Here is a 19,457-nt window from a genome sequence, read left to right as displayed (position 1 = left end):
GCTTGATTACCCTAGCAACCAGCATAGCAACCACATTATTTTGGCTTATTGGATGTTGCATTAATGCAGATAACATTTGGTCCATTTTGGTACGTGAACTTGGCCTCAGTATTAAGTAGTAAATCACTACTTTCTAACAAGAAAAATCACTCGTGATTGGTTGGCAGATCTGTCACTATTGGTCATCCTGGCTCATAATAAATGTAAACTCCAATAATAAAATTGTATATTACATAAAAAATTTATTCATATGATATGCTTTTATATTGTAAATTCTTGTCATTCTTATCCTATGGAGTACACTATTATTACCATCAAGGACATGAATGAGTTTATTGGGGAAAGTAAAATTAGCCAGGAACACGTTTATTTTAAAAAAAGGTCTTTATTAGCACAAACACACAACTATGTACAAAGCGAGATCTGCCCTCACAACAAATGGGAAGTGTAAAAGATGCCCAAAATCCTAAAGTGGCTGTTTGCCGCCTAGGAGCTGTAGGTAACTGGCGGTATTCTGTCTGAATTCGGCCCTTTTAGCAGGCGTCTGTGGTGCGTTGCCCTGTACTTCGGAATCGCCTCTAATCTCGACTGCAGCGTGGCACACAGCTCGGTGAGCTCCTGGCTGCGAAAGGACGGAGGTCGCACAATCCATCCAGACACCCCGTCAACGATGCCGTCTTCCTCATCAGACATCAGGTCTATGGTGGCGCTCTTCCAAAGCTCGACCTCGTCCTCCGCTAGCACACTCTGTCTCACTTCCAGCAGCTGTGAAAACAATCAATAAAGACAATCAGCGAGACGCACTGCGTATGGACACAACACATCTATTAATAATCAATAAAGACAATCAGTACTGCGAGACGCACTGCGCATGGACACAACACATCTATTAACAATCAATAAAGACAATCAGTACTGCGAGACGCACTGCGCATGGACACAACACATCTATTAACAATCAATAAAGACAATCAGTACTGCGAGACGCACTGCGCATGGACACAACACATCTATTAACAATCAATAAAGACAATCAGTACTGCGAGACGCACTGCGCATGGACACAACACATCTATTAACAATCAATAAAGACAATCAGTACTGCGAGACGCACTGCGCATGGACACAACACATCTATTAATAATGCACCTGAAAAATAGTCTCAAAAAAAAAAAAGTCTTACCCTCTTTCTTCTCGATCGACTCCGAGCTGAACTCTTTGCAGTTTCCGCCTGCGATGCAAGGTCTGGTTGTTTGTACCTGAAGTTCCTGCGTACTGTCTCGTAATAGGTCTTACACGCAGCTGGAAAACAATTAAATGAGAGTGGTATGAATAAAAAAAATGTAAGCCACAGTAAATCTAAACATGGAAGGAGAAAACAGTAAAAGTTACTTACACACAATGGAGTCACTATCAGCATTGTGTAAATCTGGACTTGCAGACATAGCTCCAAGCAAATAGGAGGTAACGGCCTCGTTATGAGGTGATGTTAATCTGTGAAAACAAAATGTACGGTTCAGATCGGTATTTATTAACATATCTATTTCCTTATACAGCATATTGTTTATATTGGTAACACTTTACTTGACGGGTGAGTTCATAACACATTCATAGCAACTGTCATAAACTGCACATAAAGCATTCATAACTGTTTCATGAGACATGACTCAACATTCATACCAAACTTTTCATGAATGTGGAAGACATAACGATGATAACTTGTCAAAATAAAAGTCCAACAATCGCAAAGCAGCATTGCCGTTTTTCTCTCCAGCCTTTGTAAATATTTCATGAATATCTTATGAAGTCTACATAGATTGTCGATTGTAGGTTTGACATTCCCAGTAGAAAAAGATGAGAAATAATCTGCAAAGGTTACATCGTAAAACAAATACATTTTTATGAAACAAAAATTATTTGCTTGACCATGTTCTGTCTTTTTGGCACTGGAGTAGCCCATTGACTCAGATGTGACGTGATCAGGTAAGAGGTTTGGACCAAAAACGGCAATGCTGCTTTGCGATTGTTGGACTTTTATTTTGACAAGTTGTTGTCGTTCTGTCTTCCACATTCATGAAAAGTTTGGTATGAATGTTGAGTCATGTCTCATGAAACAGTCATGAATGCTTTATGTGCAGTTTATGACAGCTGCTATGCATGTGTTATGAACTCACCCGTCAAGTGAAGTGTTACCTTCATATCTTACCCTTGCTCCGGTTTGTAGCGCCTACAATTTGTCTCCGAGTTGTGAAGACGGCGTACTGTTTCCTGTAAATTACAAGACAAAAAAATACATTAATTTACAAAACAACGTACACTGGTACTGCTCACTTGTTCTTTTACGAGGCAACAAGGCTACTTTTAGCTTGGGCTACTTAAATAAAAAAAATAAAAAAAAGCTTTTGCTTTAATTCTTACCGCAATCTTGGGATTGTGCACCCGTCTTCTCTTCTTGGAGTTAGTCTCCAAAGCAGCCGAACCGTCCTCCGTGGACAGAAACCTGGAGTTTACTGAATTGCTGAGGTGAGTGAACTGCTCATGCACATCAGCAGCAAACAGAGTGAGCTGATGGGACAGCCCACTGATGGCATCCAGCAGTTTCTTCTCGCTGGTCTGCGGACCGGCTGAAAGAGGCTGATCGCGTCCATGCAGGAGTGTTGAAGGGGAGACAGCATCTGTCCAGCCGTTGTACATCACGAAACGGCCAAAGCAGCAAAAACACAGGACATGGAGGAAAAGGTCTGAGTACTGGAATAAAAACATGTCTGTTTACATGCTCGTCTTGCAAGTACTGCTGCACGGGTCATGACCCTGACCTCACGCGGGATTGGACGAGGACTAGAAGGCTCGTCGGGCTGCTCCAATCAACATGTGAGGTCATTATGATATGTGGGGAGCTGCAGTGCGAATATATGCCGGTCTATAGATTTGTATCTAGTGTGATATTTTGAATATATGCCGGTCTATAGATTTGTATCTTGTGTGATATTTTGAAACAGACAAACTCCGCAGATAAACACAGAAAACAAAATGCATTTGTGTCAAAGATTCAGCGAGTCCATTCCTGTAATTTTTAGAACCAATCTACAGTCATGACTACAGCAATTTTCTTGCATGCAACGCCATGTTAATGCAAACCAAATGACGACGGCACGTTTCTTTGAAGGTAATAGGGTGGATTGGTCCCCAGCCACCAAATCTACTCCAATAATTTGATAAAAATTAAAGTGTGAAAACATTATATAGTGCTTCTAAGCTCACATAAATACATTATATTTTATTTTCTCAATTTTCCTTGACGTGGTGGCTTTGTATTCCCTATAATACAAAAAGTGTTTTTTATTTGGTCTATTATAAGTTGAGCTAGACCCTTTCAACAATAAAAACAAAAACAATGCTTGAACGTTCTATTTGGTTCCCAATCTACTTCCTCTGCATTAAGATAACATATGGAATGTTAAAACGGAAGCCTTGTGGGGCCAACTATGATGCTGATAATGGAACTCTCTTGAAAGGGTCTATGCATCACCATGTCCCTTCCAGTGACAGACCTGCCAACCTTGAAGAGTTTTTTTTTGAGCAGCACCTCAAGCCGAGAAACATTTCCCACATTGGCATTCATGCATGCAGCCAAAAACAGACATACTGTAGCAGGGCTCCAGACTAACTTTTTGCACTGGTTGCACTGGTGCGCCTAACTTTTTTTCTTAGGTGCACCAGCACAAAAGTTAGGTGCACCCAAATTTTCAACCACATCGCATTTAACACCGCAGCAGGTTCACGTTTTTTCCTTAATTACTGTCCTATATAGGTTGTCCTATGACTTATGATTTACAATTCTACAAGAAAAGTAACTTAATGAAGTGAAGTGCTTCACTGAGCTGAAATTTAAACTTAAAACATCTCAAGATGAATTAAATAAAAATAACAGTGAGTAAATTAACAGTGCACGTCTTTTAAGGGCTTCAAACTGCACATCTCATGGCTCAGTGTCTTACATACTATCCTTCATGATCTTTAGGCCCTGGCTAAACCAGCTCGCCATGCTAGCATCTTCTATAGAAATGTATTTGAGCACAATTTAAAGAGATGTTCCAAGTAGCCTGGGGGATTTTTATGTGATTTTGCAATGATGATTGCAATAATCATTTGACAGTCCCACAATGCAATTTACTTTTTAATTTTAGTATTTTTAAATTTTCAATAAGAACATCACTATGGTTAATGCAGTAACGAAATGGTAGGCCTATTATTATAGGCTATTGCAATGACTTGCCATGCTCAATCTAAATGTGTCCATTCAATTCACCGTACACAATGACCAGTTATACATGCAGGGAATATTCGGGCTTTAAATGTAGCAGCGATATTCGGTTTGCGCCAAATACCGGATTAAATTGATTGATGCCATCAGAATGAGTTTACACAACTCGCGAGCAAAACAAATATTGCTGTTGAAAACCGGGTTACTCCCTGCATGTAACTGCGGTCAATGACGCACTCCTTTTCGGCGATATCTGTATTTCTGTCGTTCGGTCGTTGTATGCATTGTTCGCAATTTTAAGACGTCTTTTCATCTGCAATGACTCCTATAAATTTGGCGCAAGTGGCATTCCTGTACGTCGGGTTTACGTTCAAACAATTTTTCTGGTGAATAATTATTTCGGACTGAACTTGGTGAAGGGAAGTTTCACTAGGCCTATCGTAGGCAATGATAAACTTGATCATCATCTTGGGCTCGTCGGATCGGTTTGCTGCTGCCAGCCGCCGAAAGGCAGTGGGGAGAGGGTACATTTATCTCGGCCTATGTGACCACACTGTAATGCAACTACATCCACTCTGTTTATCTGACGGGTCTCTGACCTCTCTCTCTCTGCAGCACACGCATTTTCAAATTTACACACAGGCACTGGGCCACGGCCAATCAGAGGGGAGGTCCCGCCCTTCACTATCTGTGATTTGTTTAAACCACGATATTGGCCAAATATGTGTCTGTTATTGAACCAAAGGTAGAGTTTCTATGCGGAAACTTTTTCCTCTCGAATAGCTGGTCGCATTGGTGCGACCTCCGATTTTTTTTAGTCGCACTTTTGAAAAATTAGGTCGCATATGCGACCAAATTGGTCGCACTCTGGAGCCCTGTGTAGTCATACACGTAAGATACATTTTGGATCGCAACCCATTTTTTATGTCGCACAAGGGGCGTTTCTAGACTTTAAGGACAACCTGGGCTTAGCCCGGCTGGACCGGATGTAAATGTAAAGATTAGCTGAGGATTTTTTTGATATATATACCATACATAAAAGGTGTTATTATAGTAGACAACAGACTACATTAAACTGCCCAAATTATTTATTATTGAATTACTAGGTACATACACGTTTAAGTGTGAGGTTGCATGTAATGTATCATTAAGCAAATGTTCTGCACCTCCTTCTGTTGATCTCCCTTCTCTCTCCATCACCTGACTGCTCTTCTGTTTGATCTATGCCAGAGATCTACCAAAAAGACAGTAAAATGTTTGATGTTGAAGTTCTGTCTCAGTCTGTTTCTCTGTCTGTTCTTATCACTTACTCTCTTCTTTCATCACTTACTGCTGTCCTTCTCATCATTTGCTTCTCATCACTTACACTTCTCTCTTCTCCTTCTCTGAATAATGGTTACCATTGTCCATGCCTGATCCTGACATAGGCCTATCTGCTCCTGCTGCTGGCTCCTCCTCCTCTGTTTGTAGCCCATCTTTGCTGCTACCCTCTACAAAATCATGGAATCAGATCAGTGTGTGGCAAACCAACAAAAACATACTACATTGCCGGGTACAAAGAACTTTTGAGATTGCAATTTTCAGCTCTAATTACAAATGCTTTGCTTATGCATAGGGCATTTGCATACATTTCAGTGGCATTTAAAAACATTCCCATGAAACATGTTCATCCCCATGAAACTTGGGTTAATTAAATGCTGTTTTATGTTTATGTCATCAGCTTTGTAATCACTTTGATGGTTAAATGGCTCATTACAGGGTGAATGAAAGCTGTCTCAGCCCCCTCTAGATATTTAATGGTTTATAGTTTGTCACTGTTAAAACATCTCCCTTACGAAGGCCAACTGTGTATCAAAACTGCAATTTTTTTGCTATAGTGTTAGAGAGTGTAACATCCTCGTCTGCTCCTCAGAACATCAGTACAAATGTTCAACAACAGGGGAAAGCATTTAGCCCTTCTGGCTAAATTTAGTTATTTAGAGCTGAGTGTAATAAATCTCTCTCTCTCTCTCTCTCAAAACGAGCACTGAAATGTGTAGTGCCAATTAACCTGACCAGATGCCTTGCAGTTGCCTAATGCTTGCTTAGCCTAAAATTGCACCAGATTAATGCTGGTAAATATTGAAGTTGGCTAGTAGATTTCAGACAGAAAATACGGATTGCCTTTGAATGGCGGGTGAATTTTGCCACTTCATTTGTCAGTGACTGGTAGATATTCACATTTCAAAAAGTTAATTTTGACTCCTGCTTAGTGTTTACTAATGATAGCTTGCTAGCTAGCCAGCTAGCGATAGGATAGGTAAACAACACTAATAGCTGGCCTTTATGGAGTCGGTCGGACAGAACTAAGCTTATATTTCAGTTTGCAAACATGAATTCTTACCCTTTGCCTTTCGTTTGAAAAAGCCAAATAGTTTCAATTGTTTTTTGCTGGCCTCTCAACTCTCAATTCTCAACATACTGCAACCTATGACGCTGAACCACCCAGTGAGTTGACAGCAGTAACGTTAGTTGAGAGCACAGATCTGATCTCAGACCAGACCGCGAAGCGACCCTCTGCCGCTCTCCACCCACCCCCAGCCCCGCCCAGCCCGGCCCCGCCCGTTCTGCTTCTCCTTGTCAGAGTTTAGTGTTCGGGATTCCTTGTTCTAAACAGGCTACGAGGGATAGAACGCACAACGAAATAAAAAAGTTAAATAACAATTTTGGCTACCCGGGCTGAGCTCAATTTACCCCGGGCTGAAGCCCCGGTAAAATCGGCTGGCGACGCCCCTGTGTCGCACATCTATAGTTAAGAACAGAATTACTCATACCCCTGGCAAATATTGGTTGTTGATTTTCTCTGACTGAAAATGACACTGTCACATGCCAAAAGGTTGCAAGACAATGTGGAATCAAAAAAAGAAGCATTTTCATCCATTTTTAACATTTTTATGAAGAATAGCATGGCCAATATTATTCATACCTTTTTTAAATAATCAATAAAAACATATTGCATTGCATTGCACATATTGAACTGTATTCACAGCTAATTATTTTGGTCTTAATTGTGTCTACATTTGATCCAAAGTGTTCCTGAAAATGCAAACTCAATCTTTTACAGTAGCTCTATAATTTTGACAATCTGTTTAGAGCTTAATAATCCTGACCTATGAAAAACAGTTGTGTTGATGGGGACTGATGTGGATATGTTGTTCATTTTATTTTATCTATTTAATCATGTCTGCTCTATTATTACCTCTTTTCAATCCATTATTATTAGATATTTCTTTTGTAAAGAAATACATCTATCCCTCATGTTATGCCAACATATTTAATTCCTCTGAATATAGGCTACAGTAGAAAGAGGATTATGGACATACGCTGTCGTATGCTGGCAGTTTAAGGGGATAGCCAAAGGGGCAGTTTCCTACTCGAAACTACAAAGTTGCTAGGTCGGTAATTGCTAGAAAGGGCCACTCAGCCCATGGCAAAAGTGCCATTCGTCATGTTATATTTGACGTGCCATCAAAATGATTTTGGAAACGTAATGTTAAGTTAAAAAAAACTGAAAAGCCTACATGTTTTTTTTTTTTTCAAAATACATTCAATGTAAAATTCTTACATGCTGACTAATGCAAATCACTGATTGCTTTTAAAGCGCCCATATTATGAAAATAATCTGTGTCTGTTGCTTTCACACACACTTGAAAAAATGCTCCATGCTGTTTTGAGTGAGATACAGGTTTGTGAATGTATCCTGGCTGCAGTCTGCGGGTGAGATGGTCAAACTAGTCTACGTTATCGGCCAAAACATTTGGATATTCCAACCCACCACCCCCTCCCATCAGAGCATACATACAGTCTCTATGTCTCCAGGTTTAATAAATAATTGCATGGCTTCTAGAGATAGACGCTAGCTACTGCACTGAATAAACTTGAAAGCAGAGGAAAGATTGATTAGGATTTGCCATTGTGTGTGTATCCATGGTAAGCCGTTATAACATTTAAATATGGCAAGCCATCTGCAATTAGAATTATGCCTAGAAGCAATGAAACTACAGATAGATAATAAACTAAATATATAGTTCAATTTCACGTTGAAAATGTCTTATCAAAAAAGCAATTCATGCATCAACCATTGGTTTGGCCATTTTATTGTAAAAACAAAGTACCAGTTCAGGCACCGTTTTGGCACCGGCACCGTAAAAGGATTGATTTAGCACCGGTATCAGATAAAACCCAAACAATACCCAACCCTAGTTCCTATGGTCCTGGGGTACTCTGACCCCTAGTTCCTATGGTCCTGGGGTACTATGACCCCTAGTTCCTATGGTCCTGGGGTACTATGATCCCTAGTTCCTATGGTCCTATGACCCCTAGTTCCTATGGTCCTATGACCCCTAGTTCCTATGGTACTATGACCCCTAGTTCCTATGGTACTATGACCCCTAGTTCCTATGGCCCTGGGGTACTATGATCCCTAGTTCCTATGACCCCTAGTTCCTATGGTCCTGAGGTACTATGACCCCTAGACCCCTAGAGAGGAGTGGTGTATTTATTGGTGTAATAAACTGTTGGGAGTCCGACTTCTCTGACCGTCTTGGTAGTGTCTGACCTATCTTACCGTTCTCAGATTGGTCGGCATCTCTGCTGTTATGCATCACTGTTGCCCTCTTTAACTGGGCCGGAGACACGCAGTCTGTAGAGGACTGGTCCGTTTTAACACTGAGGACTGGAGCCGTGTTTGATTGTTCCTCCTAAAAAAACACATGGAGGAAGTGAGAAATGCTAGCCTAGAAATCTAGACGAACCCTAGAGGCAGCAAATGTAATTTGCAGCCAGGGTAGTCTAGCAACTCTCCGTTGGCTTGCAAGCTGGAAAAATGAAACCTGTATCAGGCCAATCACATCGTGTATAGAGTCGGCGATGGTTTAATCTGGCATATCCCTCTGCTACTCCCTATGGAAAGTTTTCAGATCTACACTCTACAGTGTTTCCCACAGAATTGGATTCAATTTGTGGCGGTAGCTGACTTGGACAACGGGGGGGAGGGGATTATAAAGATCATCTTGGTAGTGTATAGGTCTAATTGAGTGCCTGTCACTTTAAGAGTTCGTGATTAACACAGTTAACGTTAAAAGGCTCCTGATGTGTGGATGCAATTCATAACGTTTTTCTACATAGTTAAAATAAAGGTTCCTACTTTTGAATTTTGAGTCAATAAAATGATCCCTTCAACGAAATTGACAAGCAGCTGTAAGTAGGCTAAGCATGCTAAATTCGACATCCAAACAGTATTCTAACGTTAGCTTTGAGATACTGCTTGATTGCATAACTTAACTTAGTTTAGTCTCATCAATGTAGCCTACTATGTTGTGATAAGACCTTAGCAGAGTTAACTTCAATGCTGCAGTTTTGAACAAATTTGCACAGCATGGTCACGATGCTAAGCGGATTTAATAACAATTTAGACCGACAATCGTGAATATTTTGTTAAATGCACATGCAGAGGAGGGGCAGCGGGCTACGAGAGAGAGCGGGGCGGGGCAAGGAAAGGCTGCGTGCGTAAAAAGTGCAGCTCAATGGCAATGCAAGGATTTGATCTTATATTTAATTTAAATTAAATAAAACATAGAATATTAATCTGTGGCGGCGGATTTTGATTTTGTGGCGCCCCGCCACAGATTAGTCAATGTATGGGAAACACTGCTCTATCTTGCATATCCCTCTGCTACTCCCTATGGAAAGTTTTCAGATCTGCACTCTTAGAATAATTTAGCGACGCTTATCAACGCAAATTAGAAAATATCAGCCTTTTTGCAGATGGCCAATGGCAGCAAAATAAGGCCCATATCGGCCGATACTGATATATTGAGCCTGCCGATATATTGGTGCATCACACACACACACACACACACGCACACACACCAGAGCTAGTGAGCGGAGCTGAGCCGTGCAAATATTCCACTCCTCCATAGGCGCCGGAAGTACAGTGGCCAGGGGGCCAATGGCCCCTGCACTTTTTCCACGCAAAAAACGGCGTTGTTAACCTACTTACGGCGATAGTCCTCCGCATCTGACGCTTCTATTTGTGCAGTCACTGACTATCGGGGGGCCTGCAAGAACTAGAGACTCACTCAGTCCTCGCGTTTCCATTGGAATTGAATAGAAAGAATAGAATTTAGAAATTGGAATTGAATAGAAAGAATAGAATTTAGAACGTAGAATTGGTCGAACTCGCCAGCCTCTGAAAGTTTGTTTGCTGCATGATCGCGACACTAATTAGATTAATTAAAATGACATAGCAGCTGCATTAGGAAGACATGAGTTCTGGGTGCATTTGGGCCTCAGACTCGTGGTGTGAGCGGTTATCGGAGCGGAATTGGAGCGGAACAGATCGGCCGCTCCGGCCTCTAAATTAAAAAGCGCTCCGCACACTCCAACACAACTCCATCCGCTCCGCTCCTCGCTCACGTTCTGCTCCGCTCACTAGCTCTGACACACACACACACACACACACACACACACACACACACACACACACACACACACACACACACACACACACACACACACACACACACACACACACACACACACACACACACCATCATCAAATATCCAACTCAGTACCTGGGTCTGTTCAGTTTTAACGTCTGCAGCTGAAGAGATGGTCTGTTGTGTTCTGGGGTCAGCTGTCTCTACAGGAGAAAACAGAACAGACTTTAACATTCACATCAATTCATTCAGCAGACAAGTAGTGAACACATTTCTAATAGGTGAGCTCAAGTTAGGTTGAGTGTGTGAATGTGAGTATTTAATCAACTTTGAGGGACAGATAAGACCATGCAGGATCATCCAGATCAAAGGTGACAATTTTGCTACATACTATTCCTATTTATGCAAAAATTACCTACATGGTTTAGTTCTTGTGCTATGGGCTTGTGAACTTTGACAAAAAAAAGCAAAACAGGCCGACTTGACTATTTACATTGTAGATTCTCACTGAAGGCATCAAAACTATGAATGAATGCAACATGTTTTCAGTTATTTCACACTTTTTTGTTAAGTGCATAATTCCACGTGTTCATAGTTTTGATGAGTCTACAATGTAAATAGTCATGAAAATAAAGGAAACGCATTGAATGAGAAAGTGTGTCCAAACTTTTGGCCTGTACTGTATGTACTCACATACTCACTCACCCATACACACACCCACACACACACACACAAGCTATTGTTTTTTCTGTGTCCACATGTTTACCCACATTGCTGTGTGTCTATTTTCTTTCTACTGTATTACCTGTAACACTGGCTTTGGCAACACTGTGTGTCTATCTGTGTGTGTGTGTGTGTGTGTGTGTGTGTGTGTTCCTCTCCACCTCCTTACCATACTGACTGCACTCCTCATATCCATGTGTGTGTGTGTGTGTGTGTGTGTGTGTGTGTGTGTGTGTGTGTGTGTGTGTTCCTCTCCACAACTCCTTACCATACTGACTGCACTCCTCATATCCATGTGTGTGTGTTCCTCTCCACAGCTCCTTACCATACTGACTGCACTCCTCATATCCATGTGTGTGTGTGTGTGAGTGTGTGTGTGTTCCTCTCCACAACTCCTTACCATACTGACTGCACTCCTCATATCCATGTGTGTGTGTGTGTGTGAGTGTGTGTGTGTTCCTCTCCACAACTCCTTACCATACTGACTGCACTCCTCATATCCATGAACAGCATTTTCTTCTTTAATCCCGGACACTGGAGCCTCCAGAAGGGTCTGACTGTGAGGTAAGACCATCAGATTTTGACAGTCAGACAACATCAGCGGAATCTGACCGTCAGGCGAGACCAGCGGAATCTGACCGGCAGGCGACATCAGCGGAATCTGACCGGCAGGCGACATCATCTGTTCTGACCAGTCCAGCGGCTCATCAGCTGCCGTCAGCTGGTCTGATTGGATAGGAGAGCTGGGACTCTTGATTTGCTGCAAAGCACATAACAGACGTTAGAATGTGTGTGTACATGAGTGTGTGTGTGTACATGACAGATGTTAGAATGTGTGAGAAAAGTGTGTAGGGTGTGTGTACATAACAGATGTTAGAATGTGTGAGAAAAGTGTGTAGGGTGTGTGTGTATGTTTGTATATAAGCAAGGTGCATGGAATCCTGATTTGCTGTAAAAACACACAACAGACGTAAAGAGTATACATCCTTCATATCTAGTCGATTAGACCAGTGTTTCTCAAACTATGGGCCGCGACCGAGCAGACTGCTGGTCCACAGAGCTGCGGAGTCAAATTATGCTTCTGAAAGAGTATTGTAGGCTATATTTATATTTCACATTAGTAAAGCAGTCCTCAGCGCTTCTGAAAGAGTATTGTAGGCTATATTTATATTTCACATAAGTAAAGCAGTCTTCAGCGCTTCTGAAAGAGTATTGTAGGCTATATTTATATTTCACATTAGTAAAGAGTATTGTAGGCTATATTTATATTTCACATTAGTAAAGAGTATTGTAGGCTATATTTATATTTGACATTAGTAAAGAGTATTGTAGGCTATATTTATATTTGACATTAGTAAAGCAGTCCTCTGACGTGCAATGAAACTACTGTAATTATATTTTACATTAGTAAAGCAGTCCTCTGAGGTGCATGTTTTCACAAACATTTTGTGAACAATGTACTTTAAACCTTGACTGTTTTGAGGAGCATGTATAACAATATAGCAGGCTATAATAATAATAATAATAATCGTGATGATAATCATAATGATGTTATGGACTACCCATATAGATAGCTTTCTGAAGAGCATGTATAACAATATAGTAATAATAATAATAATACTAATAATAATAATCATGATTATAATCATAATGGTGTTATGCACTATTGGGCCAATCCTTAGACTGGGGAGGGGGGTCGTGTTTATTGACGATAAAGTCTGCCATGACCAAACAAGTTTGAGAAAAGCTGTATTAGAGCCTACTGTTTATTTACGTCTTTTTCTGTTTCCCTGTTTCCCTCCTATAGTCATGTTCATACTCATGTTTACCTGTTTCCCTCCTATAGTCATGTTCATACTCATGTTTACTGTTTCCCTCCTATAGTCATGTTCATACTCATGTTTACTGTTTCCCTCCTATAGTCATGTTCATACTCATGTTTACTGTTTCCCTCCTATAGTCATGTTCATACTCATGTTTACTGTTTCCCTCCTATAGTCATGTTCATACTCATGTTTACTGTTTCCCTCTCATAGTCATGTTCATACTCATGTTTGGTCACGTCATATGTTTTTGTTGTGTTATTCGGTCTTTCCTTTGAAGCACATTGATGCTGCACAAATAACTTGACGTCTGTGTGTGAGTGTGTGTTATACATGTGTACATACTAATGTGTGTATGTGTTTGCATATAAATGTGTGTGTGTGTGTGTGTGTGTGTGTGTGTGTGTGTGTGTGTGTCAGACACGATGTGTGTTTGTGTGTCTACTGTATGTATGTGTTCATCTTATGTTGATCTCTCCCAAATGTGAGTGTGTGTGTGTGTGTGTGTGTGTGTTCATCTTACCTTGATCTGGCTCTCCCAAATGTGTGTGTGTGTGTGTGTGTGTGTTCATCTTACCTTGATCTGGCTCTCCCAAATGTGTGTGTGTGTGTGTGTGTGTGTGTGTGTGTGTGTGTGTGTGTGTGTGTGTGTGTGTGTGTGTGTGTGTGTGTGTGTTCATCTTACCTTGATCTGGATTTCCCCACCATGTGGCCTCTCATTCACATCCTGATCACTGCTGGGAGGAGGGGGGGGGGTGTTAATGATGTTGACTATTAATGTTGAATGCCTTTTATACTTGAATAGATTTTTACTGTTTGCTGTGAGTGTGTGTGAGTGTGTGTAAGGGCCGGGACACACCAAGCCGACGGCCGACCTTTGGCAGAAAAGCAGTCAGACTGATCAAAAAAAAGTGCACAAAAATATGTTGACCACTATGGGGGCGCTAGAGTTAGGGAAAGGCTTTCACGTATTGAAACCAAACTAAGAATGTACGCACGGCACGTTCTGCGTAATACGTAAGGGATAACAGCCGCTGAGGTGTCCTGTTAAACGGAATTAATGGACGAGGGCGACGGGCAAAAAAACTCACCGACGCGCAGCGTAGCGTTGTCTCCGCCCGAGTCCATTAATTCTGTATAACTGGACACACCTCGAAGGCCGTTATCCCACTTATCACCCGGTTGCCACTGTAAAGCCATGCCTTTCTAACTTTTGTTGGCCCTATAACAGCGATAGCATGGACAGTTAGCTTGTTTACAGTTGATTCCATTGTTGCGAAGCCTGCCTCCAGACTCAACCGTTGTCCTACTATGGTTGTTATAGTTACCATTCATAAGCATTGATATGGAACAATTATTACATTTTTTTTACCAGATCTACTTCATAGGTGTCCCGTTATTCAGAATTAAAAGCCACCCCGCCAGCCAATCAGAAAAGAGTATTCTTCTCTCCGGGTGATACATTTCATAACAGCAGGCGCCGCTAAAAGATTCATAATAACATACGTTCAGTAACTGTGTGTGTGGTAGTCCACTAGTTAATATGTTTATTTTTAGTTTATCAAAATGGGTTTCATAACTTGCATCGCTGAACGTAGAGCTAATGGTCCGAGAATGCTTAGTCAAGGGCAAGCACTCCACCGATCAGATTGGTCATTGAGGCCGACATGTCAAATCGGCCAAAATGAACGGCGATGCCGACTTCGACTGACGATGGCACAAACCTCTCCCGACTGTCCGACGACGTCCAACGGCCGATAATCGGGTTGGTGTGAATGTGTGTGTATGTGTGAGTGTATGTGTATGTGTGAGAGTGTGTGTGTGTGTGTGTGTATATGTGTGAGTGTGTGAGTAAGAGAGAGAGTGTGTGAGAGAGTGTGTGTGTGTGTGTGAGTGTGTGTGTAAGAGAGAGTGTGCGTGTGTGTGAGTGTGTGTGTAAGAGAGAGAGTGTGTGTGTGTGAGTATGTGAAAGAGTGTGTGAGACAGTGTGTGAGTAAGAGAGAGAGTGTGTATGTGTGAGTGTGTGAGTATGTGAGAGAGTGTGTGTGTGTGTGTGTGAGTGTGTGAGTGTGTGAGTAAGAGAGAGAGTGTGTGTGTGTGTGTGTGTGTGTGTGTGTGTGTGTGTGAGTGTGTGAGTAAGAGAGAGAGTGTGTGTGAGTGAATATGTGTTGAAGAGCACCTATGGTTTTGTTGGCTTTGCAGCTGTTGACGCAGGCACCTTAGTTCAGTCTTCAGTAAAACCACAGTCTACACACACACACACACACACACACACACACACACACACGCACGCACACACACACACAAAGAGAGACACAATTAACTACATTAATCACACCTACACATTAATTATACAAATATAAATCTCTTACACACACACTAGAAGAGAACTATTATACTGAATTGCTACAGTAATAATAATAACAATAATAACATTTCAACTACAGTGTAGTTTAATACGACTGCATCTGTCAGTACTAATACTAATGACTACGTTTATCTAACACTAGGGGAGACAGTGAATAACCGAATTTTATAACAATAATAACATTTCAACTACAGTGTAGTTTAATACAACTGCATCTCTCAGTACTAATACTAATGACTACGTTTATCTAACACTAGGGGAGACAGTGAATAACCACATTTTATAAAACGGTGGCGTGTTCCTTTAAGTGCTTGTGAAAGTATGAAAGGAGAAGTGGTAGAGAAGGAGGTAGAGGAGGGAGGAGAGTTCCAGAGCTAAAGCCACATAATAACATTTGAGTTCCAGAGCTACAGCAACAGAATAACATTTGAGTTCCAGAGCTCCAGCAACAGAATAACATTTGAGTTCCAGAGCTCCAGCAATAGAATAACATTTGAGTTCCAGAGCTCCAGCAACAGAATAACATTTGAGTTCCAGAGCTCCAGCAACAGAATAACATTTGAGTTCCAGAGCTCCAGCAACAAAATAACATTTGAGTTCCAGAACTACAGCAACATAATAACATTTGAGTTCCAGAGCTCCAGCAACAGAATAACATTTGAGTTCCAGAGCTCCAGCAACAGAATAACATTTGAGTTCCAGAGCTCCAGCAATAGAATAACATTTGAGTTCCAGAGCTACAGCAACAGAATAACATTTGAGTTCCAGAGCTCCAGCAACAGAATAACATTTGAGTTCCAGAGCTACAGCAATAGAATAACATTTCAACTACAGTGTAGTTTAATTACCACTGCATCTGTCGGTACTAATACTAAAGGCTATGTTTTAAGTGCTTGTGAAAGTATGGAAGGAGAAGTGGTAGAAGAGGAGGTAGAGGAGGGAGGAGAGAATTCTGCCAGTATAAGATGTGCTACGACTAACTGATTACTCACTCTCACACACTCACTCACCTGGTTGGCCTGTATCAGTGAGTAGTGTTTCTCCTCCAGGTGTTTCTGCAGTTCATCGATCTTCAGCTTCAGCTCCTTGTTTGACTCTACCTGCTCTGTCCGGCTCCGCCCAGTCTCCGCCTCCTTCTCTTCCAGACGACGAATCAACATGCAGAGCTCCTGGTTCCGACCCACTTCATGCTGATAAAGCATCAAGCATGTTAGATCACACACACACACACACAGTTCATCAGAGATGTGATAGATACGGATGGGGAGCTTGATTGCAGTTATAATATATAATAATATAATAATATAACTAATAATGCAGCTAGGTTATTCCATGAAGATGAAGACAAAGAAACTGCAAACTTTGTGCCAATATTATTTCACAATACAAATTCTACCTGTAATGCTTCCTTGCGTTTTCGTGTGCATGTCTTTACCTGTAATGCTTGTGTGATGATGATGAATGATGATGATGATGATGATGTGTGTGTGTGTGTGTGTGTGTCTTACCTGTAATGCTTGTGTGATGATTTGGGTGGCCCTCTCCAGGTCGATGCAGGCTTGCTTGTGACTCAAGTCCATATGCTGACTAACCTCATTCATCTTCATACACACACACACACACACACACACATTATTATAAAACAAGCAAACCCCCAAAACATAGCTACACTATTATAGACCCTTTCAATAGAGTTCCATTATCAGCATCATAGTTGGCCCCACAAGGCTTCCGTTTTAACATTCCATATGTTATCTTAATGCAGAGGAAGTAGATTGGGAACCAAATAGAATGTTCAAGCATTGTTTTTGTTTTTATTGTAGAAAAGGTCTATAAATAAATTCCGACATAACTGGTGTTGCGCATCTCCTGCCTTCTGTGTTCACTCTGCAAATTACTCGTCAGGAAAGCTGCTTGAACAGCTGCAGTCACAGCCAGCAGGCTAACGTGACACAGAAGGCAGAACTGATCCGTGCAAGTAGCCTAACCTGGGAGAACCCAGACGAACCTGCTAACAATTGAGATTTGACAAGCGGTCTGGGTTAACAGAACTAGACGGAAGTTAACGTGCCCCGGAAAATCGAAGACTAATGGTGGTAACTAAAGAATATATTTTCGTCTAGCGCAGTGGTCCCCAAACTTTTTCTTCCGAGGGCCAGCTCACTATGCCTGGCTCTAAGAGAGGGCCAGAGACTCGGAGTATATCAGTAACCATAAATAGCTTAGTGCTGTGAACAACAGCAGTCTACCTGAGTTAGAGATAGATAGATAGATAGATAGATAGATAGATAGATAGATAGATAGAGATACTTTATTGATCCCCAAGGGGAAATTCAAGAGACGAGGGAAAACTAGTTGAATATTACATTTAATAATAGGCTACTGCAATTTAATACCATTGTTAGCTGTGTTTATGTTGCCATCATGCCAAATCAGTGTAAAATGTAGCTCAAATGAAATAATACTAATAAAAGACTTTAGCATTCCCAAAAGTATTAGCAGGGAGTCCCAAAAGTATTTTATTCAAAATGTGTGAACTCTGAACTCTGTGTCTTTGCACAGTTCAAGTTGTGAACAAGCAATATCCTACAAATAATTTGAAGTTCTCAACCTATGAGAGTTAATGAAGTGCTGGCAAAAACATCTGAAATCACCTGATGAGAACTTTGTGAACTCTATGAACATTTGAACGAGTGAATAAAAAATAGAAATAATTATCCCAGAAATTACTTAAATAGAAGTTAGTTAGTTAGTTATTAACAATTAATTGATAAACTTTTAGAATACTTTGAGCACTGATGCAGTCAGCATAGGCCTCTTACATAGTTTGCAGGTAGGCCTATTCCGTTTTCGACGGCAAACAGCGCCAAAACAACCACCAGTGGACAAAAAGAGTATTACATGTGTACTGTTGAGACTCGCCATAGAGAATGAATGGGGGAAATTACCAAGTAAATTACGGAGGTCATAGTTTGACGATGTCGTACTCCCGTGCGGGCCAGATGCTATATACCACGGACATGTTTTGCTGGGCCACCCAAAATGAGGTGGCGGGCCGTAGTTTGGGGACCACTGGTCTAGCGCGACACCGGTGCAGAATCCGGAGGGGACACAACGCTTAGTAAAAAAGAGAAAGAAAACCGGATACCAATCTAGATTTGACAAGCGGTCTCGTGTTAACAAAACTAGACTGGAAGTTAACAAGCCCCGAAAATCGAAGACTACGGTGGTGGCTAAAGAATATATTTTCGTCTAGCGTGACACCGGTGGTGTAGAATCCAGAGGGGACACAACGCTTGGTAAAAAAAAGATAGAAAACCGTGCGGGGGGCGAAAACCTGTAGCTGTATAGGTAGGCCTACTGGGGAACGAGTGTCTGCTGCGGCCTCATACACATTGTATACAGTAGCCTAGTGTTCACTGATGTCGGATGATGTTTTATTATTGTCACTAGGCAGAACACCCTCCAGAATTTCCTCCAAACAATTTACCCAAGCCGGAGCGCGACTCCTACCTTATCCGTGCCAAATCTTCGTAGCCTCCCGGAATCGGTGTGGTTTGGCAGCGACAAAAGCTTCAGGCGCGAGGTCGAACCCTCCTGCAAGTCGTCTCCCAGCTAAGATTAGCCGGTGACTTGTGACTAGAACAAAAAGAGACTACAAGCAGTGACAAAATAGACAAGTGTTAGCATAAGCCACTCACAACAACCAGGCAGCTTTTGTTTTGTTTTTCTTCTTCTTGAGCTTATTGACAGGTTGCATACCGCCACCTACTGTACAGGAGTGTATAGAGTGTTGCAG

General features: G+C 41.5%; 1 protein-coding gene across 2 annotated transcripts; it reads right to left on the bottom strand.

Moving 5' to 3' along the window:
- Positions 1–389: 389 nt before the first annotated feature.
- Positions 390–19,457, bottom strand: LOC143136705 (uncharacterized). Of its 2 annotated transcripts, none has more exons than XM_076297407.1 (13): positions 19,172–19,457; positions 17,167–17,259; positions 16,669–16,848; positions 15,470–15,537; positions 13,976–14,027; positions 11,945–12,227; positions 10,880–10,947; positions 8,871–9,003; positions 2,419–2,675; positions 2,207–2,268; positions 1,397–1,494; positions 1,184–1,302; positions 390–765 (listed from the first exon to the last, which is right to left on the bottom strand). In XM_076297407.1, exons 2-13 carry the CDS (start codon positions 17,257–17,259, stop codon positions 487–489), a joined length of 1,692 nt encoding a protein of 563 aa, XP_076153522.1. In that variant the 5' UTR covers positions 19,172–19,457; the 3' UTR covers positions 390–486. The 2 variants fall into 2 exon arrangements, with proteins under 2 accessions (XP_076153522.1, XP_076153529.1); XM_076297414.1 differs by having other exon boundaries at positions 13,976–14,024.

The sequence above is a fragment of the Alosa pseudoharengus genome, unplaced genomic scaffold, assembly GCF_046254945.1.
Source record: "Alosa pseudoharengus isolate Yale_2024_CS ecotype anadromous, Long Island Sound unplaced genomic scaffold, YU_APseudo_1.1 YU_APseudo_1.1_scf_1, whole genome shotgun sequence".
Classification (NCBI taxonomy): domain Eukaryota; kingdom Metazoa; phylum Chordata; class Actinopteri; order Clupeiformes; family Clupeidae; genus Alosa; species Alosa pseudoharengus.
The sequence above is the reverse complement of the archived record's forward strand: the minus strand, read 5'-3'. Positions and strand labels throughout refer to the sequence as shown.

Coding starts and splice junctions, on each gene's coding strand:
- LOC143136705 (XM_076297407.1), bottom strand. CDS start 17,259: ATGAATGAGGTTAGTCAGCATATGGACTTGAGTCACAAGCAAGCCTGC. Junction 10,948..11,944: donor TGAGGAGTGCAGTCAGTATG/GTAAGGAGTTGT, acceptor TTTCTCCTGTAG/AGACAGCTGACCCCAGAACA. Junction 2,676..8,870: donor TGCCGACCAATCTGAGAACG/GTAAGATAGGTC, acceptor ACGGCTGGACAG/ATGCTGTCTCCCCTTCAACA.